The sequence below is a fragment of the Haemaphysalis longicornis genome, unplaced genomic scaffold, assembly GCF_048455015.1.
Source record: "Haemaphysalis longicornis isolate Haplotype H1 unplaced genomic scaffold, Haemaphysalis longicornis Haplotype H1 scaffold_1, whole genome shotgun sequence".
NCBI classification, from domain to species: Eukaryota; Metazoa; Arthropoda; class Arachnida; order Ixodida; family Ixodidae; genus Haemaphysalis; species Haemaphysalis longicornis.
Window position 1 is genome coordinate 278,301,568 of NW_027526203.1, and position 26,552 is coordinate 278,328,119.

General features: G+C 48.3%; 1 protein-coding gene across 2 annotated transcripts; it reads left to right on the forward strand.

Annotated features, from left to right (window-relative positions):
- The first annotated feature begins 22,370 nt into the window (after positions 1-22,370).
- LOC144169743 (uncharacterized) lies at positions 22,371-26,281 on the forward strand. Of its 2 annotated transcripts, none has more exons than XM_077699069.1 (2): positions 22,371-22,879; positions 25,276-26,281. In XM_077699069.1, the coding sequence occupies exons 1-2, from the start codon at positions 22,676-22,678 to the stop codon at positions 26,209-26,211; spliced, it is 1,140 nt and encodes a 379-aa protein (XP_077555195.1). In that variant the 5' UTR covers positions 22,371-22,675; the 3' UTR covers positions 26,212-26,281. The 2 variants fall into 2 exon arrangements, with proteins under 2 accessions (XP_077555195.1, XP_077555204.1); XM_077699078.1 differs by lacking the exon at positions 25,276-26,281 and adding an exon at positions 24,031-25,177.
- Positions 26,282-26,552: the final 271 nt, after the last annotated feature.

The following is a 26,552-nucleotide window of genomic DNA, read 5'->3' on the forward strand; positions in this document are numbered from 1 at the left end:
GAGACAGGCTGGAAAAGCGAACGAATAACCTGGCCGCATGTGTGCGGCCTGGCCTTGCCCTTTCGCGGTGTACGTAGCTGCAGGGCTGCAGTTGGTATCGGCGGCGAACTCGCAGCCGCGTGGGGAGAATCGTGCGCTCGTTCCCTTTGGTGCACCGCGCATTGTTTATCGAAAAAGCGCGGTCTCAGATGTGGCCCCGCTGGTGCCGGGTGTTATTTTGCGGTGGTTGTAATTCCTACTACCGGCGGCATGTGAAAAAAGACATTTTCAACCGACACAAAACCCGTGCACAAAACGCGCCGGATCGGATCGCTTTATCAGCGGCGATGAACGTGAAGGCGAAGAGCAAACCAACGCTGCACTCGATCAGCGAGAACCCGTGTTCTGACAAGCTGCATCCATGTGTTGCATTCAACACTGACGGGAAAGCGTTTGTTTGCACTTGTTTGGATAGTCGTAAAATGTCCAAACACTCCGGCACTCCGCTAGCAGATCAGCCGGCGAGACATTTCGGAAAACATTTGACAGATAGCGCCGTATGCATTAGTGTGTCGCTACGCAAAACTGATGAGACGCTCTACTAAAACTCCCATCGCGGTGTCACGTAGCGGGACGCAAAAATTTAGCGTTTAGCGTATGCAAAGGCCACAAACGCTGTACTAAAACTCTATTAGCAGCAAAATAGCGTGCGTATGTGAAACCGCTTGCGTTTACAAAGCTGCACGCCGAGCGCGTACGTTTCAAACCTAGTGACATCGTTTAAATACACTGGCAAGCACAGTGTAACGTAGTCAGATATCAACCGTATGCTCAGGCGACAAGCAAGAGCTTGTTTTATGTGGGGCGGAGATTGCGCATAAAGGCCCGTTCGCACTTGCGACGAAAGCGAGTGAGAGCGGCAGGAATTCCGTCGCTTTGTCGCGCGACGATCGTTTTTGTCGAATGGTCGGGACAAATTTTGGTTGCGCGACAGAATTCCCGTCGCTTTCGCTCGCTTTCGTCGCAAGCGGGAATGGAAAGTTCTGCCGCTGCCGTCTGCTACGCAGCTCGGAGGTAACCGCGCGATCTGCTCGGGCCGGATGAACGCGCACACTCCCGCACGGCAGCGCCCCAAGCGGCAGACGGCCGCGTACATCGCTCCCGGCGCCCGCCTGGAGCCCGCCCTCGGCACACTAGCCAGTATATTTCAGGCACTATAATGGAGGAAAGATTTTTTGCTTCCGATGAACCTAGTTCTTTGCCCCTGTGTTTTTAAATACGCGAAGTGGTTAGCACGTCGTCCTCACGCAGCTCTGTATCGTCGTAGCATCGCTGATTGTCCGAACGAAGCTTGCAGCTAAGCCAATGCAGCGACCGAAGCTGTGTGTGTGTGTGTGCATCGCCTCCTGTGTGTTGTGGACGCGTTCGTTTCGCGATGAAATGCGACATTGTACTTCTGCGGGTGGATAGTGCTTTCCATGGTCTGGATTATCTTTCTCGAACGAGGTACCACTCAACCTCGCATGGGGTATGTGCAGTGTGCCTGGCTAAAAGCCTTCTCGCTTGCGCGCCAGAGTTGTGACTTGCTGCTCGTCCCCGCAAACCGGGTGTGAGGTGAGTGCCGTATTTACGACGGGCAGGAGGAGGCAACTCATCGTCTGTCAATCGCGGTTCAGACTTGCAACGCATGTTGTGACGTTGCGTTCGTTCGAAACGCATCTCTGGATTGTTTTGAAGTTGAATAAAATGTACGCGTCAAACCCGGGCATTCGGCTCAGGGCGTTCTCTGCGATTGCACCAAAGAAGTGCCACGGGACTTTCTTTATGGTACGTACTCACGTAAGATAAAATCCACGTCGTGTTATGGCCGTGTTGCATTCAATACAAACGGTTAAGCGTTTGTTTACACTTGTTTCGTTTGTCGTAAAATGTCAAAGCACTCCAGCACTCCGCTGGCAGATCAGCCGGCGAGCCGACGCTGAGCAGACGACTCATCTCTTTGCCGGAAGTGCGTGAAAAAGCCGCCCAATAGCAGGATGTCTAGCTCATGACGAACATCTGGGAATCGATGATGTAGACATGTGAAGATGGCGGCGTCCAAAAACACGAAGGAAAGGGTGAGAAAAAAGCGGCAAACTTTGCAACAAAAGTGTGAGCTTTCCGCTGCGCGTAAAAGAGTAATACTTGGCACAGGTGACGTTGGCGACCCAATCTAGCGATTGCGCTAGTTCATTTAGTGTGCTCAAAATGCCTTTCAGGGCCCCTTTAAGGGCGGGCTGTGAAGTGCGCTGTGATTCGAGGAGCCAAAACGGCGCGGAGACAGACTTCTGCACCGCAAACTGCCAGCACTGAGAAGCCTGAGATTTCGTTCAATTCTTCAGACAAAGTTTGCGATTGTTCCGACAAGGACTTGGTATTTTGAGAACGGGCACAGCAGCCTCCAACGCTTTAACCTTATCGAGACGCAGTTCCAGCAGAAAAGAAGTTCCGGACTGGCACCAAGATTGTCCTCGCTGCGCGATTTATGCCTGTAACCTTTTGTGGCAGATGCATATTGCGGTGGCGAGAGCATGTTGAATCCCCCCGAGGGTATGTGCTGCAACATCCCCACCATCATCGTGTAAATAGCACTGTCATTAAAGCTCAGAACCATGTTCCAGTCAGCCATGACCCCGAGCCCTGCTGCCTGCCTCCTTCATCCATAACACCGAGCGTGCTTCAGGATCTGGGAACCTAGCGCCTCGCAACCAGAGCCCATCGCGATCCCACCTACCTGAGCTTCCGAAGATCGGAAGTTGAATGACGAGAGATCGACTGGCAGCCCCCGAAAGCTCAATAAAAAAACGTTTTACTAACCAACGCAAGGACCGGCGAAGCAGCCGTAAAATCCTCGCCTAGCCACGTTGTACCGCAGCTGCGAGGCTCTATCCAGCGCAGCTGCGACACCTCTCTGCATCGGATCATGTGGCGTAACGTCACATCTCCCACACTTGCGCCCTTGCGGCTCAAGGTTATCATAACACGATGAATGACCTTGCGAGACATGGCGTAGTGCAGCTTTCGCTCTAAAAAGCAGCGGCAGCATTTTCGCATCCGTTAGGGGTCTACGACCGCGCACGCACAGAGTGCTGAAGCAACATGCGACTGGGAAGAGCGCGTGTAATTTTGCATGCGTAATCGTCCGATGACTGTACATTGTGCGCGTACCCCATACCCTTCTGAGCAATGCGAATTTTATTTTCTCGATATGTGGATAGGAAGCGTTTCCGCGAGTTCCCGCACCTCTAGCGACCCGTTCACGTCTATCCGAAACACTGGTGTATGAAGAGTCAGACTTAACGTAGCAAGGTAGTCACAAGGCGCGAACGCTTATCGCAACTACAAGTTCGCTGCTTCGTCTGGCAACAATGCGCAGAACAGCCAAAATGACTAGCGCAGGCAGATTCTCTGCGCAACATTTTCTTGCTCCCAGGCTGAGATTTTTCCGTTGAAGTGTACGATCTCGTTGTTTTGTCGAGGCGGAATCGGAAAGAATCGGAGACAACCAATTAGAAAAAAAGGGTGGAAGTAAAGTACTTATATACCTACAGAGACAGGAAACGTAAAATCACAAGCGAGAAGTTCTCTGATAACACCGAAGGGTGTGCGTTGCTTTTTGAAGCGCAGGCGAAGTGTGCTTGCGACAAGGACGGTTATACGAGAGCAAACAGGAAAGAACGGCGCGTAGGTTTCGGAAAGCAGCAAGAAAGTGTGCTACGTTTTCTAACTGAGTGAGATGGTATCCGATCAGTTCACACTCAGGGAATCGCACACGTTACGGAACCTCAAAGGTTTGAAGCTAATGTAAATGTGAATTTGAAAGCAGTTAGCAAATGAATGAGTGTTGGTGAGGACAAAAGCGGAGAAAAATCAGGAAGGAACGTTAAAATTACGTTGATACGAGGATCCCGCATCTCCTCTGTTGCAGCCACAGCTATAACACTGAGCGTATTGTCGTACCGTTTCTCAGCACGGGCAGTTGGATCATAGTTCTCGGGTAGCGCGAAGTGAGCAACAAGAAACGGCTCCGAGGTTCCCTTCCTCGCTGGAGGTCGTGGCGCTTCCACAGCTTTGGGATCCCACCCATCACTAACGCGAAGGGCTGAACCAAAAGCGGGGCTTTGCCATTTATCCGCAGTGGTGGCGTGTACACTAGAGGGACATCTCAAGTTCTTCGTCAAGGGCATCAGCATAATGACGGCAGCATTAAAGGGCTGTTTAAGTTTAAACGCTCCAGCATCTAGGTAAATTTCCTGCGTGGGCGGGTTCTGAGGTCATAGCCCACTTGAATACCCCACCAAACACAGTCATCCAATCCCTTCTGCCCACTTCCCTGGCGCTTTAATTCCGCACTCGGCGCGGTCATCCAATACTTGCTTTCCACGCCCCTGACGCTTGAATTCCGCACCAAACGCGGTCATCCAATGACTTATGTCCACGTCCCCGGCGCGCACGGGACCCCGTGAACCACGTGAGCCGAGCTCGCGGCGAACATTCGCCACCCAGCTTTCACTGCAGTGACATGGCTAGCTCAGCTCTGTGGCTGCACACGCCGACGCCGAACACGCCGAACTTGTGGAGTCGAGAGGCTAGCGCTTCGCATGAGCAGCGGCCCACAACGCCACAAAGGGCGACGCTAGTGACGTGTCCGCAGAAAACAAGCCCACCATGCAAACGGCGCCCGCCGCGTCCGAGGTAAGCCGCCGCAGCGTGAATGTGTGAAGACCCTCACGAGCCTAAACCTCCTATGAACCCCCTTCCCTTTCTGTACCCCAGTGACTGCCCGTCGTCTATTGTTCGCTGCTAAATCGCACTCTTACGCCTAATGCGCATTCCTTGTCAGTTTCGCCCGAGCTGCTGTCCATTTAGCATCCTCATGTTATTATTATTTGGCCTGAGATCAAGCTAGCGAGGGCCGCTGCGTGTTCGCGGTAGTCCATCGAAGACGATGTGTGTATGCTGTCATGTATTTCCTACTGATTGAAATGTGCGCCGCAGATGTATGGACGCTGTATCCAGGGCGTATGTAATATATCTTCCCAACAAGAGGAGCTCGGTTTGTTCATAGCATTTGGTTGGAAAACACCTGCGCGGTTGAGTAATAATTGTTAGAAAAACTTATGGTGCAGCAAAAATGTTTATTGTAACGTTAAACGCAGCTTATAATTATGAGCTTGTGAGTCGTTTATTATGAACGGACGTTTGGAAAGCAATGCGAGTTGATTACCTTAGAGGTGCTCCTACCCAACCAAGTCCGCAGAAGCGCAATAAAGATTGTTAAAATGTACCGAAATTCGGAGGGTTTCTGTATATATTGTGTAAGCATTCCAACGCCCGTTGTCTTCATTTTAGGTATTTTTTAGACCAATAATCTACATTTAAACTATTTAAAGATTAACTGGTTTGACCTCGCTAACCCCCTATTTTTGCGCAGATACAACCTGTCACAGGGCCGCTGCTTTTTCGTCTTTATTTTTATTCCGAAAGCTCTTGATCTCCATGCTCCAAGCACGCGCATTAAGGCACAGAAAATAGACGGGTAAAAAAAAAAGTGGCACGAGCCAGGCAAGGGCGCGAGCCTGGGATCGCGAGCCAGGAAAAGGAAACAGCAGTTCCGAGTAAGGTCGGAGAAGGCGCTCCGAGAAGGCCGACGCAGCTCGCGCCAGGAAAAAGAAAAGCTGCGCCAACGGAGGGTGGGCCGCTGCCGCGCGTGCAATACGAGCAGTGTTGAGAGGTGAACGTACCGACGGGGGCGAACGGTGTCCTTCTGGCCGTTACTGGCGAACGGAATGAGCTTCGGTGGGTGTTGCCCCAACGTTGGTTGCCCGCGAAGCTGCTCAAAGGGTGGCGGGCGCGGAGAGCAATGCAAAGCCCAATTAGGATTTCGCCTTCCCATTCTTAGCAATTTCTAAACAGCAGAGCAACACAAGGCCCAATTAGTATTTCGTCGTGCCATTCTTCGCAACTTCTAGACATTCCGCGAAGATTTTTCAGTTATATAGTGACTGCCTCTATTATTATGATCTAGTTCCTTTACTTAGCCAATTATGCACCGTTGTGCAGGTGCAGGTCGTTACACGGTTGGTGCTTTTTCACGATATTTTAAAGGCAAAAGCCTTATGCCTCATTGGAAGGTGACCTTTAATGACCTCTGTGTCGACAGAAACGATACGAAATCCCAAGGAAGGCTAAAGCATGCCAGCCATACACAGAGATGAATAATTAGCAAAGTTAATTATTGATAGATTTGCGACCAATATTAATGCTAGAAAAGTGGATTACAGTGGATTAATATAGACAATGCGGATTTGAGTACGGTGGATTCCGGTGAAATAGGGTCAGATCGATTGACAACGGCTAGATATAGGTTGAATAAGGCGTGGTAAAAATAATTAAGTCGAATTAAGGTGTATCAAATAGATTAGGGTAGGTTAAGACGTTAATAAAGGGGGTAGTGTTTGTTAAGGTGGATTAAGATCTATTATTGTGTAGTAAGGTGAATTGGGATGAAAAGGGGATTATTACAGATTAAGGTGGGTTAAAAGAAATCAAGGTGTATTAAGGGCGGAAAAATAGCGTGGATGCTGTGTCTGCACATGGACTTGTATATAAAAAGCACCCGTACAATAGTGCGTCCGGCTTTCGACCTGAAAACACGTGAGCTGACTTAAGTGCCCCGAGAGATTTTTATTTCTCGTTCATTTTTGCGGCACTGTTTTTTTTTTATTGTCTTTCTCTTGTGAGGACGTTGCATTAAACAGATTTTTGATCTCGTTATTTCAATTTATTCCGTTTCTAAATTTACATCGTATTTGTATTTTTTGTTTCCTGCTACCAATTATCTCAGTTCACAGTATTATAACGATTAAACGTGTTTAATTTGTCTAATATGCATTCTTGTGTAGATGATGTGCGTTGCGGGGTTGGTGTTTTTTCACTTGTTTTTATCCGTGTATCTGGTGTTTTCTCGCGTTTTTCAATTCCTGTTTTCCTCGTGTGAAGGTGCTTTACAAGATAGATATTTCTGATTTCGTTGATTAATTTTTATTGTTGTCATTTCTTTGTGTTTTCGGCTTCCAAAGTTTTCTTCGACCAATTATCTCCATTTACGCTATTGTGCTGAATACGAAACGCCACCTTGACTGGTCCTGCATTTTTGTGCAGATGCGGGGCGTTACGCGGGTGCTGCTGCGGTGTACTCGCAGAGGATGCTTACGCATTGAACAGAATGTACAGTGTTTGGCAAAATTGTGTAGGCCATGATTGAAGTGCAAAGGCCGCAAAAAATTCAACGTATACAAGTTTACGTCTCGCGTGACACTGAAATGTTTTATGCAGGAAAGCTAGAGAAAACATCTTTCTTTGTTGCTCTCATAAAATCATTTTGTCGCAGTTAAAGGATAAGCTTTTTCTTTGAATTTTTGTGGTCCGGAAGGCTTAGGTTTGGCCTAGAAAATTTGGACAAAGACTGTACATTACCGATTTCAAGAAGGGCGTCACATGCCATCCAGGTGATGCACGTGTATCTCATGATGCACTTCGTCTTAAGCAATCTTCCGAAGCCGGAGTGTTCCCGACGATATTCTTAACCTTAATGTAGAACGGACTAGCACTGTCCGTATACGCAGCTACCAGTGGTAGCGTTGGGATACTAGATTAGGATTATAAATTTAACGCGCAGAAATAATTCAACCGCAATGGGTGGGGCACTCGCCCGGGGTATGTCGTTTTCCCCGGCGTTCAGTCATGCATCATCTGAGGGCTCGGAAGCATTTGCTTCCGTCATTTGTTCCGTCATATGCGCAACCGTGATGGCGAAATCAACTTTGAAAACGGCCGTAAAACACGTAAAAGGTGACTGCTGTTTGGCCTCTGTGGCTTAGCGGGTAGCCACACTAAGTCCATTATAAGTCCAATAAAAGTACCTGGCTGCACTGAGCACGGCCATGAAACATTGGGCTTCAAGATGGGCAATGCCTACTTACGAGATCCTCACGGTCGGCTCACAGACGCGATATCATTCACCTGAGAATCCGCAAATTGTTGATGAAGGGTTTGGTCAATGATGACAGCAGGCCATGGAATCACGGCCGGCTTCGGACGATCATTTTATGAGTGATGAATAATTCGCACCGCTCTTTACATAATAAGGAAAAAAACTATTTATAGAGGTCATAACAGACTTCAGCTGCAGTACTCGGTGCAATAGTGGACAACGAAGCATTTTTCGTTTTGTCCTATCGATTTCTGAGCGACCCGCCGCGGTGGCTCAGTGGCTAAGGCGTTGCGCTGCTGAGCACGAGATCGCGGGTTCGATTCCCGGCCGCGGCGGTCGCTTTTCTGATGGAGGCGAAAATCAAAAATGCCCGTCTGTACGAGATTTCGGCGCACGTTAAAGATCCCCAGGTGGTCAAAATTAATCCGGAGCCCTCCACTACGGCGCGCCTCATCGCCTGCGTTGCGTCGGCGCGTTAAACCCTACAATCAATCAATCAATCAATTTCTGAGCGTTTCATTTGGCGTGAGTCCGAACTTTAGCCTTCCTCGACGGATCACGTAGGTAGTAATTCAAACTGCGGAAATTACAAGCATGAGGAAGCACAGTTAGTTAAGCTACAGGCGAGTCGTAACCAAAGTAACTGCATTTTTTCCCCGCCTCTTAGTAGTTCGTTTAGTTTGTTGTCACGGTCTAGCCACGTGGCCGACTGCTTTGCAGTGTACTCAGAGCGTATATTTCGCTTAACCTTGCCGTTTTCGGTCCGCACCCCGCCATACAGAACGTAACGCACCTGTCAGAAGCCTAGGTTATTTTCTCTTGCTGTTTGCGATCTGAATGTACGCTTCTTGGAAGGGCTGCTTGCGGTCTAACAAAAAATGGCAGCATCTCCACTCCGTGGATGATGGCGAGGGTGTGGAGTACGGGGACTCGAAATGACATCCAAGTTGCGCCCCGAGTGACATCCGATTTGTGCCCCGACCTTCATTCGATTTCAGCCGTGAGTTGCACCTTGATTTTTCCCTAAATGAAACTGCAACTCACGGCTCAAATTGAATTTCGCTTGATTTTCGTTTGATGGTGGTGTGCGCACGGATGAATGCGGAGGGACATTGGGAGGTCCTAAGGTACTCCGCACCGTTACAGGCGAGGGAGTAAGCCGTTTGACTCTCGGGTACTAACTCATGGTCGTAGCCCAATGGGTAAGACGACTGACACTAACTCTGTCTGGTCTACCAGACACAAGCTCGAATCATGCCGGTGCCTGTGTGATTTTTTGCGAGTGTAAACGCTATTCGCATGGACGCGGACGCACATTGCGCGGTCCTAAGGTACTCGGCACCTAAAATGAAACCACCTCGTTTCTCAGTGGCTATGGCGTTGTCCTGTTATGCATGAGGATGCGGGTTCGATCTTGGCCGCGGTTGCTGCTTTTCTGATGCAGGCGAAAATGTAAAGCGACTAGGTGCCGAGATTTCGGCGCATGTAAAGATCCCCAGGGGGCCAAAATTAATCGGAGCCCTCCACTACGGCGCGCCTAACAGCCCAGGTGTAGCTTCGGCGCGTTAAACCCCAGAATCAATCGATTAATCTGATAAAAAAATGGCCGCGCATCTGCTCCTTTCGTTGCAAATGTCGCCTAAACACTGGTGCCCCTTCCAAATAAAGACCTCCCTTCTCTTTCCCGCTCACCTCTCGTGCTGATCCTCTCCCGTCTCGTTCCTCCCAAGATAACAGGCTAGAGGTTTGCTCAAGTCAATTTAAATTTACCGCGTTCCACTGCTCCAAGTCGGGTGTCTCGATGCCAGCTCTACCGTACGGCGAAGACGGGCGTGAATTAAAGCCCCCTACTACAACGCTTATAGAACCACGTCGCCCTACTCTACGAGCGTTCCAAGCGGAACGTGGATCCCATCTAGAAGAACCTTTCGTTGCTACTGCCATTTCATTTCTTAAATTCCGCCAGCAGGTAGCAGTGGCAACAGCAGGCGACGGTTTTTTGCCGTCGATGTAGTATTTAATTTGCTATCACAAAAACCAAGCATCCATGATTTTTAAATGCAGGAGCACTGAAAATATCACTGATGTATTGATTTGCTGCCTTATATTTGCGTAATGTCTTGTTCTTGTTCAACGATGTTGTCAAGTATGAACACTGACACAGCACGTAGACGTTTACATTTGGCTGTGAGTATATAAGACTATTGCGCAGCTTTCGTTTCATAGTATCGGGGTGGCTGAATCGAGTCAGACAGACAGACAGACAGACATACAGACAGACCAAAATTTATGCGTTTAATTACCCCAAGAAAGACTATGGTCTTTAAAATGCACAGTGACGGAGCGACGTGACATTGGTCTGGCGGACTCTCGCCCTGGCAAACACTGTTTGACTGCTTCTTTGACGCCCGCTATCTTCTATTGTTTATTTCGGCACACAACGCTTTTTCATTGCGCATTATTAAGTGCAGAAAACTTGTTTAATTTCTGGCATTGTGAATAAAACTGAGCTGAAGCCCTGCTCTTTCACCACAGGACCCGCGAGGTTCTGGAAGGTGCGCGGCTCCTGCCAACCGGGAGTCCATCACGCCCCCTGAAGGTCCACCGGGCAGTAATCACGGCCACCGTGTCCAGCACAATTCGGCACCAGGCGACTCCCAACATGACGCGCCGGGAGACGAACGGCCTGCCTTCGGACGAGGCAATGCTACGAGAAACTTCTGGAGCTTTCCGTCTCCGCCGCCCGGCCGCCCCCGTTGCTGGACGCCGCCATTCGCAGGGGGAACCAGGAGCGCGCTTGTCCCAACGCCGTTTGCAAAAACTGGACCCCGTTGCCCGATGTCGGGACGGCGGTCATTTATGGGCCCACCACCGTGGCGTGTTTGTCGAAGAGGCCCACCGCCTGTTCCACCCTGGAACGGACCTCGCCCGTGGCACTTCATTCGGTTGTCTCATGATCAGGGCAACCCACGCGCGTTTCGCGGGCGTCCATCTGCGAGGAGCTAATTGCTATTACCTGGTTCATTTTTTTGTTCTTTCGTTAGATAAAATTGCATTCTCCGAGCAATATTTTATGCATACATTATTATCGATAGGAATACGTCTGTATTATCACTGGCGTTGCCAGTTAAAGCATATTGTCTATCAGAATTGCGGCTCAATTGAATAAACTGATGTATATCACTTTGACTTCCCTTATTGATCGTTTTTTATTAACTCTCGGGTCATTCTCCGTTGCCCTGATCGTCTTCAACGAGCAACTAGAACGAGTGGAAACGCAAAAAGACAGTCTCGTAATAAGGCATTGACTTCAAATGAAACCCATATTTCAGAGAACGTACGTGTTCAGATGGGTACACGTTGAAGCCCAGGTTTGCAGTTCAAAGCATGCATAAACTATCGTACCGCACAATGCGCATGCACACATCCCATTTTTTTTAAAGCGAAAGCATTAGTTGACTCGGTGTATTTGAAAGCCACGGCATCGGACGTAAGCGAGTAATTGCACGCAAAATTGCCGACGGTGCAAATATAACGAAAGTGAAGTAGTTGGATATAATTACCTCAGATAAGAATCTTTGGATCCACTCAGGCCGCCATTGAAATTCGCACCTGGCAACGCTGAACTCCGCACTTTGTCGAGCAAGGGCGCTTAGCTGTCTTACCAATGGTAAGAGCGTGAAGGCGTAAAATTTAATACTAGTGTACTAAGCGGTATGAGAATAACGGGTCTGGACACGGTGTTGTATAGCATGCATATTACGGGCTTCCGAGGTCATGAAGAGAGGAAGGAGCTCAGGGTAGGTTTCTTGGTTCACAAAGAGATAGCAGGGAACGTGTAAGAATTCTACAGCATTACCGGTAAGATCACGGCCGTTGTCATCAAGATAATAGCAGGTACAACATGAAAGTAGTGCTAACCAACGCACCAACATCTGGCAACGAATATGAGGTAGTTGAGATTCTACGGGGATGCTTGATCGTCGATGAATACAGTTAATTCTTGGTACACTTTGTAGTGAAAGCCTTTACTTAAAGTTCGTAGAAAACCATGAAAGTAAATTCCCAGTGGAAAAATTGCGGAATACATAGTCGGCGCACGGGGTGAATCAACTCAGAAAAAATGAATACAGAAATCTCAGAAACCTAGCACATTTTGAACTCCCCAGAAACCTGGCGGCACAGTTTGAACGCTCAAAAAAAACTGTGCCCGTTGAATGGCATCGACAAAACAATAGATCCGCTATACCAAAAAGTTTGTGTAGCAGGTTCTACTACCGCTCGACTGAGCGCGCATATCTTGAAACATTTATTAGAGCTTTATTGAGGTACGTATAGCTTGTGCACAAAACGATGGAGATTGGTTAGCCTACCCCTAGCCCTCTTCTGTTTGTTCAAAAGATCATGTCTGTGCTCAGCCCGCCAAAATAAGTTGAACTGTCAATCGGCAATTTTTAAGGTAATTGCTTTCTTTTTTTTATTGAGGCTACAATTATTAGAACCATTGGAGCTGATTATTTCGACCTACATAGGTATTGGAGCACAATTCTGCCGGAATATTTGTTAAGAAATGGGAACCCAACCGGGATTTTCAACAAAAAATGTGTTTATTCAGTGACAAATTTCACACATACTTGAAATGCACCTACAGGAAAGCTAACTGCATGTTTTTTTTTTTTTTTAATATCGCGGTCGAAGAAATTTCGCCCTGGCCTGGGATTCGAACCACCCCTATCTATTTAGGGCAATCGCTCAACAAACTAAGCTGCCCGGAATGCTAGCAGCTGGTAACACGAGCATGCATTAATTGGCATCTCAACGTGAGGGACAAGCGTCAGGCGACTGGTGTAGGGGAAGCTCCAAAAATGAGGTAAGCTTGAACATTCCAAAAGCGCACCAACAATTATAGTCAGCCCGAAAACGTTCCCGCACTACATATTGGGACATCACGCATCTGGAATGGTGGATCGGGGGACTCATTAAGCTTGCCTAAGCGTTCTTCTAAAACAAACACTGAGGCAGGGGCATATAAATGTATAGCAAATATATGCGGGACATTTGTTGACCACCTTCTTTTAAAACGAAAGAAATCTCAGGTGGCACACATTAAAAAAAATGGCTACAATCCACGCTGTGAAGGTGGTTGGAAGGCAAAGCTTGAAACGACACCCACCACAATTGCCCACGCGACGTCACTTGAATTCATACACTTTCATCTCAAAGAGTGGCACCGGAGCTTCTGCCAGCCGTTACCTGGAATTCGCGGGGGTGTCGTCCCGAACTCAGAAGCGGCGTCGGCCACGGCCGGACTAGAGCGGCGGACGCCGCCGCTGTAGCCCGGCCGTGAGTCGGGAGAAAGAAAACGGAGAGTAGCATCTTTCGAGGTGAGACAGCGGAACCTACCCATCCTGATGTGCTAGCTTGGGGCTACACCACCGCGCGACACAAGCGCAGACACCGAAACAATTCGGCATGTGAGCTTAGTGATTCCCATTTATACCGGTTTGAACTAGTTCGTTCAGTAAATTTGATAATTGCGAGAAAGCTGTGGGAACTTATATTCGCTATTTAGCAAAACCAGTTGCTACTTTCGCCTTTTGTAATACATCTTAAAACACAACCGAATTGGTATCCACCAATTTAGAAAACCGAGTCCCATTCGTGGCAAGCAGTGCGCAAAATGTAACGTTTCTCTAGCGGCCAGATGCCTGTATGGGGTTTGTACATTTTTTTTTCTTGCCCTGCAAACCAGTCCTTAACGCATGCCGTACGACCACTTAATTGCGTCGGGTACGGGTTACCCTGGAGGTGCCGTCGAACAAGTTAATCAAGCAGTACGAAGGCGCCGCACAATGAACGCGAAACTGCACCAAAACAGGCCCAAAACAACCGTCGCTAAAGCAGACGACAAAGCCGTACCGCCGACCCCGCCACCGGTGAGCAATCACTTCATCGCGGGGAATGCTCGGTAAATTCGCCGCGCCTTGTCTAGTGCGCTCCGTGAGTGAAACCCTCCGCCCCACCTCCCCCTGCCACCGCCTCTGCCGCGTTGGGAGTTTGTTGTCCCGCACACCTCGAAAGAACCGTTGGCTGGTTTGCTTTACAAGAATGACCGCCATCCCACCCTGCATAAGTGCTTGTCCAAAGAAGCTGTTGTAAATCAGTATGCCGATGAGCAAGGGCATGAGATGTTTCTCGTCGTCTCGACGGTCATTTCGCTTGTGCTCGGCTTCTCTGACTGCAAATGGTAGGTCTTGCCTAGCCTGACAAATGCGCTCGGCATCTTGAGCGAGAACTATTGGGTCCTGCCTATCCTGACGCATGCGCTTGCCCTATAATGACGTCAACCCCTCCTCGTCCCCTTTTCGAGAGCAGCTGCAAACCTAATCTTTACAAAGAACACATTGTATGTGCACGCGCGCGCGCGCGCGCGTGTGTGTGTGTGTGTGTGTGTGTGTGTGTGTGTGTGTGTGTGTGTGTGTGTGTGTGTGTGTGTGTGTGTGTGTGTGTTGGGGGGTTCCCAGTGTTTACAAGCCCCTTATTAGGCGGTTTTGATGCGTGTTTTTTGTTCTTTAATATGAATTCCGAGCTCTATGCTGTATGTCTGATTGGCCTGGTCAAGGCCCGCTTGTTGGAAAGGAGGTCGCATTCGGCGTCTTGGGCGAGAATTGCTGAATCCTGCCTGGGCTTTTTTTTTTTTTTTGTTACAACGACGCGAAATTTTCCAACCAACAGCTTCGGGCTAACAGCTTCGCCTGCCTGAACACAGACAGCACACGTTGCGTGAATTTCGATTTCTTGCAATAGTTTCGCTTTGTGTACAAGCGCATTCAAAAGATACACGCAGGTAAACGCGTGAGCTTTCGGTTTTATAATTACCCCTAGCGCATATACATACAATAGCCACTGCCAAAATCACTGGATTCTAGATTAGTCGACTTGAAAGAAAACGGCTGTAAATTACGTGTGTTCTTCACCTGCTGCCAGGTGGCAGTACCTCTGGTGAAAGCTTCGCCGGGGCCTGATGACCGACTTGGCTAGGCACAACCACACCAAGGGGGCGCCAAAAACCCATTTCTGATTGGCTTTCACTCTTTGCGACAAATGTTAAAACGATTGAGAAGAGGCACTCCTACGATGGCTATGATCGAGTAAAATTGAGAATAAGGCGTAGGTTTGCTCTGTGCAATGTGTGACGCGCTCTTTAATGTGTTACAGAATTGAATGGGAAACGGAGGATAAATAAATGCGAGCTTGAATTATTTGTTTCACGGAAAATAAGGTTTTCTTGGACTAGTAAAGTTCGAAACGTCATCTCAGATACAATGAATAGGGTGCTGCAACATTATTGAACAAAAACGGAAAACTGAAGAAAACGCGCTATTTCTCAGGAAACACAAACGAAACCGAAACGCTATACTTCATTTGGACTGCGGAGCAAAGCGAAAAATTCAACTTATGGTTTTACTGAAAAGTTCCGCTTACGGTTTTATCTTTCATCACATGAGTACTTATCCGGACGCCAGGCTGCCTTGTGCCATTGAAATCGGCGGTGTAAGCAATGTCTTCTGTTCATATAAAAACGGTTACGTTACTCTCCCGAGACAACAACATTAAAGTGACCACGAAGATAAAACATAGCTTTTCTTTAATGAGCAGATTACCGTGGCAGAAGAAAAAAATATACCATATTTAATGCAAACCACACTTAATTAGGCTAGATAATTGCGAAAAATGTAAACAGGGTTGCCGCGCCTAGAGAACCTGAATATGCTTTGGAAATGCTCCTCAAAAAAGAAGAAAGCTGACGCTGGGTTGCACTTTCAATCGAAAATCGTTAAGTCCACTCGACAAAACAGTTCGGAGAACAAAAACGCGAGCGATAACCGAAACTATACGCTTTGACAAGTTACTCTTGGGGTAGCTGCACCCACGCAAGTTGAGGGCGAGCGTTATCGGCGATAACGTGTGTCTTATAGGACCCAATGTATATACGTCTCCAAGTGCACTTGAGGGCGTGTTACTTGTGAGATCTTTCACCAAGGTGCTCTCCCAGTACCATGGGCACAGTACGCATGTACTTGTTAATCGCAAATCGTCAAATACTCAAATACTCCAGATTGAACTTGTGGTAAAAAATAACAAAGCGCTAAGCAGACGGGGATTAAGACAGAAACAAACGATGCTTGCAGCCACCTTTCTCCTCGTCTACTTAGTGCCCTATTTTTCATTACCGCAGTACTAAACCAACTAGGTCGACAACAATTTTAAATGCGAATGCATTTATTAGCCGGGCTTGTCTTGCTCCGTTGGCCGGCGTGCGCCTGCATTCCTCCAGCGCGAGCGCACGTGAGCGCGCGCCTCGTAGTTCTGCCTTCGTCGTCGTCGTCGTCGTAAATGCGAATGCATTTCTTTCGCCGTCGTCGTCGTCGTCGCACGTGCGCTCGCGCCTCGTAGTTCTGCCTTCGTCGTCGTCGTCGTCGTAAATGCGAATGCATTTCTGGACGCGGCTATAGGGACCTGGCGGCCGTTGTATGGCACCACCGTCGCTTCAGCGAACAGCGCCGCCCGTGGCGAACCGCTGGTCAGTGGAATGCCGGTGGCGGTCAGCGCAGCGTAACTGTGCATGGCTTTCTGTCGTTTTTCTGCAGTGCGGCTTGCAAAGCGTACGTAACCCCACGTGCATTTTTCAGATCGGTAAATCTTGAGCGTGGATGTGACGTTTACGAGGCATGCCATGCGTGTGATTTACGCCCATACTCAGTATTTACAAATTGCAGACGACGCTCAATGCGCCAAGCTGGAAGTGAAAGTTCGTTGCTTCATGCAATTTTTTGATGCCTGCATGCAGGTTCGCGTATCGGGGAGTATACTGCAGCTAAATTCTCCCACAAAGCCTGTGTGTGCAACCGATTTAGGAATGCTGCGGCGCTGGCCTTGGGCAGTTGATGACGATGCGGGGTCGACGTCGTGCACAAGCTAGCGACAGACAAAGTTGGGGGTGTGTTCTAAGATTTACCTCAAAACAGAAATTGTGATGGACGACGCTTCCGTAACTTCATTACCTACGGCTGAAACGTGTTTAATTTCACTGAAATGCTCTTACTACAGTCATCGGGAATCGTTGATAGAATAAATACCACATGATAGTAGAACGTTATTGTTTGTCGTGGAGAAGCATTGATTTACAAGAATTGCAATGTTTGCTGGCTAGTTGGTAAATGGTTTTTCAAAAACCAATTCCTGAGTGGCTGAAGGACGCAATACAGGAGGGTGCCTGAAACCTGTACTCAGCTTCACAACTGAACGCTGCGGTCGGTTTACAAGCTGCCACCTACGCTTGAAAAATCATGCACACCTTCGTCTAACGACGATGAGGGTTTATCGCATAGCTCTACCGTATGGGTTTCCTTGGTTGCCTTCTGGATTTAAACTTTGACTTGTTTAGCGTCGAATTTGATCAGTACGCAGTTTGGTCTTTTGATCGCAGCTTCTTTGACTTTGACCATTTCCCTTCGATTTCGCAGAAAGAAAGCTTTGCGTTCAACCATCATAATCATTAGACGGAGGGCTAGATGATTTTCCTGCTTAAGTTTGAACTTCCATGCCCCCCTCTCCGAATTTAAACTTTGTCCAGCGCGTCGGAAATGTGTCTGTGCTGGAGGACTCGGGCTGATGCACCCATATTTGAGGCAACTAATCGCGCGTTTTTGGGGTCTTCCCCAGGAATTACACGATTTTTTAGGTACTCTGTAAATAATACTTCAGCATTAAAAAACACCAGCTGATGTTAACGCTGCCACATTTTTTACTATCGGTGCCAGCCGTTATTCTACGCAGGTGGTAAAACGGGAGGGGGAGGAGGGATGGTGGATGGTTTGTAGCTTGGGCTGTTGGGTTGGTGAATAACTTTGGCTCTTGATAAAATGACCACCACAGATGTAGGATTTCCACTTCGGCTTTCAAGCTCCCATGCTGTCACAGTGTCGCTCACCAAAACCGAAGGCAGAAAGCTCACGGTTACAGAAAGTGTAAACTACTGCAACATTTCTACGGCTACACTGTAATCCATCTCGTATGAAGGTGCCTTTCTATTTAAAGCACACGTATCGAGGTATCCTAGCGCTAAGGCTGGCGTAGAAACCGTAGTCATTGAAACCAGTGAAGGTAATTTAAAGTGGTAGAAATGAATAATAATATTGCTAATACTTTTATTCCTACTCAGATCGCGCGGAGCCAGGCGCAGAGCGCTGCAAAAAGCGCTCGTGTCAATGTAGCCCATTTCCAACCTTACAAGCATCCAATAGGTTTGTGTAGCCGTTAGTGAATTTAAGCAGAAAATAATAGTACTAATAGTAGTTTTATTCGTATTCAGAACGGGTGTAGCCAACCGCAGATCGCTGCAAAAAGCGCTCATGCCATTGCAGCCGATACCCAACTTTACAAGCGTCCGACAAGTTTACGTTGTCATTACTGCGTCTAAGAACCCAACACATCTGTCTAGACTTCGTTTCACCGCACATAAACGCTCACAACACCGCCAAAACATTTAAAGCACCGAAGCAAACACAACAAAAACAACGGGAGGCTGTGTAGTCCAATGCACCGGCTCATTCCACTGACGAGCGGAGCGCCGAGTGGTGGCGCCACCCGTCCAGCTGCCCGGTCCCTATGGGAAGTGTGCGCGTGCGCTCCAAACCCTCTGACCCCATAGTCTTGGTTGGCGACTTCAACGTTGACGTGCGCAAGAAGAGTGGCGAGTGGCTGGTCGAGTACATGCAGACCAGGCACTCTATGCATTGTCTCTCTGCCGGCTTCGACACGTGCCCCACTACCATTCACGGGAGTTGCATTGATCTGGTCTTTACGCGAAACTGTGACGCGCGTATGCTTCTTAAAGACCCTTTGACCGTGCACTTTAGCGATCACAAGGCAGTGATTGTGGCCGTCAGGTACAACGATAACACAAACAGGTGCTGATGAATAAATGATTACGTTCACACTCTCGTCATTAATTACGCCATTACTCGCAACACACTCATCGGTGCACCCAATGCATTCGCATTTCTGCACGATTCCCTTCGGGGAGGTGCGGGGAAGTTTTTTTTTTTTATTTTTTGTTTGGATTGTAATTTCAATTTACAATATCAGCAGTAATACTTGAGCGGAATTATCAATGCTTCTTATAGTAGTAGTTTGATTCTTTATAATCTTGCGGGAAAAAAAACAGTGCCATTTATTTTTATTTTTATTTCCAGTTTTATGCATGGGACTGTTACGGTTCAAAACCATTATGACACGTTAATTTTTGTTATGAAGATCAACAGAGGCTCAACTGTTTATCTCGCAGCGACTTACCAACCAGAACAAAAATCATTTCCCTACCACACCCTGGCTATCCAACAGCGCTCACTATAACCATGACCATGTCTTCATAACACTATAAGAGAGACAAGAAGGGCTGCATAACCTTTTGTTTTAACTGAAATGTCACGCCTTTGGTAACTTTTTCCGCTTTTGCTTGACCGCAAACAATGCCCTGTGGTTAAGGAACGAACAATTAAACTTGACGTTTCTTAGTCCGATTTTTCAGATTTTTTGTTCATAATTAATGTGAAAAAGCAAGTCCTAAGGTGCGAAAGGTGGGCCATGCAGACCATGCACCAGTCTTTCGCTCCTGTGTGGTGCTGCCGTCTATCATAAGGTGTACAAAATACCCGTTCCAGTGGCGTGATCAATAAAACATTACGGCAGGCCGGCAGTATCGTCTATTGCGCTGATAATTTTTGACTTTTCGACCCACCATCATACATATGCGAACTAGCCCCAACAACGCACAGTAAGTGTCACCTATTTTCAGGCATAAATCTTTTGACTGAAGTTGTGCATTGAGGCTAAACGTTGAATTAAAGTAGAAACTAAACCAATGTATATCGCCGGTGGAGGAGGGCAGCCTGTTTTATATTCTTCACAATCTGAATATTTGTGGCCGCGCTTACCAAAAGTTACCAGCTAGAGATGCTTATTTTGCATACGATTGATTGTAGGGTTTAACGCGCCGACGCAACGCAGGCGATGAGGCGCACCGTAGTGGAGGGCTCCGGATTAATTTTGACGACCTGAGGAACTTTAACATGCGCCGAAATCTCGTACACACGGGTGCTTTTGCTTTTCGCCTCCATCAGAAAAGCGGCCACCGTGGCCGGGAATCGAACCCGCGACCTTTATGTTTGCATACTTATGTCCCTACCGTAGTTTTCTTTTCACAAAGCCCGTTAAGACAAGCTCCGCGAATCGCATTTTTTTATTTTATTTCTGTGAAGTCGACAATGGTAGTTTCGGAAAATATATATGGCTGCAAAATCTCTTTTCACACTTTTATTATTTTTCCGTTACTAAAGCTCTGCTGCCTCCGCAAGCGGCATAAACACTATTTATTACACCGTGCATGATTTTCCTATATAGGCCAACTTGTGGCACTTTGGTGTATTTTTAAATTGAATAGTTACGTTGCATTGTTTGTTGCTGAATGCGCAAGAAGTGTGGGTTTATGACTTCTGAAACAATTGCGTGAATCTCGGGAGAGCTTCCCGGAAATTGGCTGATTACGCTCCGACCCTTACCGAAACTGGTACTTACGTCATGCCTATTTAACTCAGTCATTCATTTTAAGCCGAACGCGTCCGCGAAAACTAGTCTTGGACAATATACCCACGGGGCCGCCCTTTGCATTAAAAAAAAAAGCTTTTCTTCGAAGTAAGATCACTTGAGGAATGCAATGAGGAAAACACGCCTGCGAATGGCAGCATCCTCACAATTTATTGCCTTCTTCCTAACCACAGCTTTGTGATAGCGGGCCACAATTTTAGACAGAAGGACGCAATATTTTATAACCGTAAAAATCCTGCCGCGACCGCCGATTGGCAACGCCTCCACAAAAAGCTATTGTTAAGAGGGTGAGATGTAAACCAAATTCAACCAAGTGGCCTTCAACCTACGTCTGGGAAAGCATGAATAATGCATCATTGGACTGTTACAGTCCCGTGAAGGGATCAGTGAAGTCAACCATTAAGTTAAAATTTGCCTGTGTTTGCGATTTCGTTAACAAAATTGTGCGGTGGCTATAACACCACCCACCTTTCTTACTTTGGGCCACCCGGGTACATGCAGAGGAAACGCAGTCTCGGAGGCAAAACGTTGTCCAAGGCAAAGGGACCTGGAGTTGTCCTCCTTGAAGTCTGCATGCTCTAAAACCAAAGAGAAAGTGGGCGACGTCCCCATTCTACTGCAGGTTATGCACAGTGGTGACGCAGTCCATCCGACCTTGTGCAGATCGTCTTGGTCATGCGGCGACACCGTTCTCACTTTAGGAGGGTGGCGGCTGCTCCGAACAATCATGTTGTTACGCTAGGATGGTGTGGTGGTGACTCAACGGGCATTAAAGGTTGACGGCCTCACCACAGTTGGGAGGTGAGAGGCCGCATGTTTTTCCAACTTATCTATTCTCGTAATCCCGTTGAACTCATCCAAGTAAAAGCTTTGTTGAAGGCACTGGAGGGTCACTTGCAATTGCTGATGACCCAGTCGGTCTGGGCCTGAGCCGACAAGACCCTTGTAAGCGCTGATATGCTTGCGGCAGTCGAAGCTCTGGTATAAGCCATTATTGGGTCGGAGCGTCCGCCCACGGTTCCCTGAAAGTGGAGAGGGTAAATGCGGTCGAGCAATCCCTAAAGTCCCTAGTGAACGAACCACTGTTGTATAGGTGCAGGCTATACAGAAGGCACACAATGAATATAAACAAGGTCTTTTTCGCTAAAGGTAGACTGCTGAAACGTGTGTTAAAGTTCTGCTTCCCAGCGTTGAGGCAGAACTTCAAGTTTGGGTTTACTGTTTGGAATTACTGTAGGGATAATCAATGCCAACGTCATAACGCCATAACGTTAGCGCATTCGCCCATGAGAACTTCTTTTAGTGCACTGGGTATTTGGAAAACTGTAAATATAAACGATTAACCTTTGCCAAATTATCCTTACACCGGTCAGCGCTCTTTCTGTAAAGGCATGTTATGTCAGCCAGCAGGCGTTTCGAACGAAAGTTACAACGTGCGGGCGCTCTCCTGTGGCCGTGTCTTCGCCGATGTGGCGCCAACCCAATTAACCGAGAAAAGTCATCTAGCGAAGCGAAACCCACGCAGGCCACGGCTGAGAAACAATGGCGTGGATTTGTCTTCACGTGGGAAACTTTAGCTCCAGTAACACCGTAAAGCCGCTGGCACGAAAGAGAAGCACACGCGACAGTGCGCTCATTTCCGTGCTCGCTACCCATTTCTAGCACCAGAGGTGGCGACAATGGAGGCAGCTGGAAAGTTCCCAGACGGGCGAAGCGAAGAAAACGCCAGTGGAACAAAAACACGACGACATTCAAGAACAAAGCATGCCTCTCGGATCCATTCAAGCAAAACAGATGTTCCGACACGCTCGAAATGGGTGACGACAAGAAAAACAAGCGCAGGCGCGGGAGGGAAAATGAGAAGACAAAGAAAGAAGGGGCCCGGGACAGGAACCGCTTCATCTCCGCTCCGGACGATTGGGCAGGCCCCGATGAACAGAACAGTGGCCGGGACGCGTTCGCGACAGGAAAAACTCGAGCCAGACTCAGCGAATGCTCGTGGATGCGAGAAGAAGAAAAGTGGTCCCCGGCGCGACGTCACATGCGTGGAAACTGCTCCGGTATAAAGTCACTCGAAGCTCGACCAGACGGTGCGGCTTGCCTGAGTGTACACGCGAACCGGGACAGACGACAGCGGCTGAGCCGCCTTCGTCGCTGCCCAGCGCCGCCGCCATGACTTCCCGTGGGATTCTAACGGTGAGCGGCCCGCAACCAGCCAGTGGTATTGTGTGGTACTCTGCTCAATCGAGCACTACTAAAATGGCAATGATTTAACGAGTCTATCAAAAGGCGCTGTGAACGGCATTAGCAAATCTACGTGTTTGTTTTAGTCCCTTGTCGGCGAATTAAAAAAAAAAAACAGGCAACGGGCTGTGGACGAACAGGAGCGAAATCAGAAGAAATTCGTGGAACCATGTCCTAAAATTTCTTCTGTTTAGAACCCAGTTCTGCTCTTTCCAATGTTCAAATTTACATTATGTGTGGTTGTGCAGGCTTGTTTTTTGGGGGTAGTTATTTCCTATGCGTTCAAAGTAATTATGAAGTGCCGGATTCATGCCCATAAATGTTTGCCTCAGTGTTGTTTTTCAAATATCGGGTGCCACTCGTAAGTGACGTACCAGTGTGTGTAACTGCATACATTCCCTCAGTACCTGTGTTGTTCATGTAGTTATTTTGTCTTTGAAAAAAATTACTTCGTGTCAACACCTTAATGTGCGATATAGTCGGTGTTGTATAAACTAAGGAATCCGACGTGTGTTCCCCTCTAGGGTATAACAAGGCATGCTATCAAGTGTGCATTTTGTTCAGTAACACCTCTAAACATATTTGCATGAACAATACATTAGCTTTGTTTGTTAGGTTATAATTTGGCAATTGTCGCAGCCCAATACCCCCATGTGCGTCTTTGATAACGCAACAGAAACAAAATAATGTTCTGACAACAAAAATGCAGGTTCTAGTTAAATACCCAGAGGTCAAAAAACTTCTCAAGCGAATTAAGAATTGCTTGCAAGAGAGAGGTGCAAATAAGGCTTTTGTGCGCTTCTAAGGCATGCTGTGTATATTAAATTGCCTAATTGATATTCATGCAATCGCTCGTTAGCATTTTTCACTTTGTTCTATGTGAGTGTTTATATTACTCGGAACAGATAAAATAGGGAGGATGCATTGAATGTTAGCTGGAAGAGTCACAAAACGAATGTTTATGTGATTGCATTCTGTTTGGTTTATTTTTAGTAGAAAAGGTCTTGAGAGCAGGAACTGCGCCACTCCTCTAATAGTAGTTACAAAATAGCATTGTACCAAGCTAATCGGTGAAGGACCTATCCTCTGCCTTTACCGAACAGGTCCCGTTGGTGCTGTGCACTGTCATTATGTGCCATGGCGACGAAGCGGCTATTGGCAATCTCACCGAAGTTGTGATAGTGGGTGGCACTCTGCCACTCACCGAAGAAGACGTAGCCAACGCCGCAAGTACAAGTCGCATCTACCGCAACCATGGAGGCGGGCACTCTTACGGGCATTACGGCGGTGGCCTTCAACATCACGGGGGAAACTACGGCCGTCACAGGGGCAGCTACGGCAAGCACAGACAGCGTCACGGCAGGCACGGTTACAACAAGTACGGTGGCAACCATTACGACAGGCACCATTACGGTGGCTACGGTGGCCGCCACCACGGCTCTGAGCACTACGGTGGCTATGGAAGACACGGAGCGCGCCACGGCGCAGACCACTACAGAAACAGGGGTCACCGCAACCACGGGTACAAAAACGTCTATCACAAGGAGGAGTACGGAGACCACAAAACGTACTACGATGACTACCACGAGGGTGACAACCGCAATTACTACGGCAACCACCATAACTATCGAGACCACCATGGGGGCAGGGAGCATTACGGAAACCACCACAGTGGCTATAAGGGAGGGAGTCAGCACGGAGACAACTACTACCGGCACGGAGGAGGCTACCAGAGCAGTCATAGAGGCGCACACGGGAGCCATGCGAACCGGAACTACCGAGATGGCCTAGGGCACAAGAGAGGTGGAGGAAGCTACAACCGGGGCGAACACGGATATCACGAACATCCGCGCCACCTCGGTTACTATGCACGCGCCTCCAGCTGGGTGCCTGCCTACTTGGGGGTCCGTGGTGACCAGACTTGTTGCAGCACTGAAAGGCGTCCGGTTACGCCTTAGAAGATACTGAGATCCTGCCGACTTCTGCTCTCATATCATCATATTGAGAAATCATAAGGAATAGCAGGACTATTACATATTATTAGATATTGCTGGTCAATTGTACTCAACTCACAATATAAACTGCTTGAGCTGGTTTCTCGCCTAAAATTTGTGTCTGTTTCATTACACTGTTCGCGCAAATATCATCCCACATTGTGGCATGAGGTGAGTAAGCACTTATTGTGCGTTTATTGTGTGCGTTTTTGTGGCTGCTATTCCTAAATGTGAGCAACACTCAGGATGCGCTCAACCGTCGCTTGTCATTAACTGCAGTGGCTAACGCGTAAGTGCCATACGCTTTTAACAAGAGCTAGTCAGTAATTCGGACTTTCTTCTCGTACTTCCTAGGTCCCTTTTGGTCTGTACTTCATTCTGTTACTCTGCCGAGCTTCTGCGGAAGGAAACAGCAGCAACAGAACAGGGGTGCTCCTGTTTAGTCGTCCAGCCGATGGCGCGGGACCTGATCTCAAGGCCATGGCCACAGGGCACGGCGGCCACCACAGCAGCTACGGAGGCCACAAGAACCATGGCGGCCACCACTCACATGGTCGCTATGGCGGCGGCTACAAGCACCACGGTGATGATTACGACAACTACCACGGACAGCACGGCCGCTACGGGAGCGAAAAACACGGCCATGACTACGACCGCTACCAAAACGCCCACAACGGGAAATACGGTCATGGGGGCTATGGCGGAAAGCATTACGGTAATGACCACTACGGAGGACACGGAAAGCACGGAGGCCGATATGGTAACGATCACTATAAGGCTCGTGGTCACAAGAACCATGGGCACAAAAATGTGTATCACAAGGAGGACTCCGCGCACCACAGCCGCTACTATGATGACTACCATGACGGTGACCACAAGAAGAAGTACAACCAGCACCACGACTACAATGATCACCATGCTGGCCGGCAACACTATGGACACCATAACAAGCAGCATCACGACAAGCATCGTCATGGAGACGACTACCACCGACACGGGCACGCCCACCACAAGAGCCACCACGGTAACCACGGCGGCCACGGCCGCAACCACTACCGGGGAGGCAGCGGCCACAAGTACGGCGGCGGCGGCTACCATCGGGGATCCCACGACCATTACGGTGGCCAGAAGCATCACGGTGGAGGACATGGTGGAGGACATGGTGGAGGACATGGTGGCGGACACGGCGGGGGCTACGGGGGTCACGGGGGAGGTTATGCCAGCCATAGAGTGCCGACATACATCACGGTTCCTGCCTCTCAAACAGCATTCACGGCCACTTTCAGATGATCGCTTTTGTGCGGCTTTTTTAACGTCACAAATAGCGCAAACTGTAGAATGGATTGATTTTATGTTGTAAATAAACTGTGTGAATAAAACACGTTCAGATTTTGTATAGTGATGACTTCACTTAAGACAAACTTGAAGGGACCATTCACTAATCCCATGATGAGCGCAGCACAAGTGTGCAAAATACGTTGCGTACGTGGAAAGAACACATTGCTGGGTTGATATAAATAAGCACGTCATTGCATTCAAGGACATGATACGCAGCCCAAGCTGTAGCGATTAGCCAGGAGGAACAGCTTCGCGGCAGGCACAGTTACCAGCACGCCAACAACCACCACGGT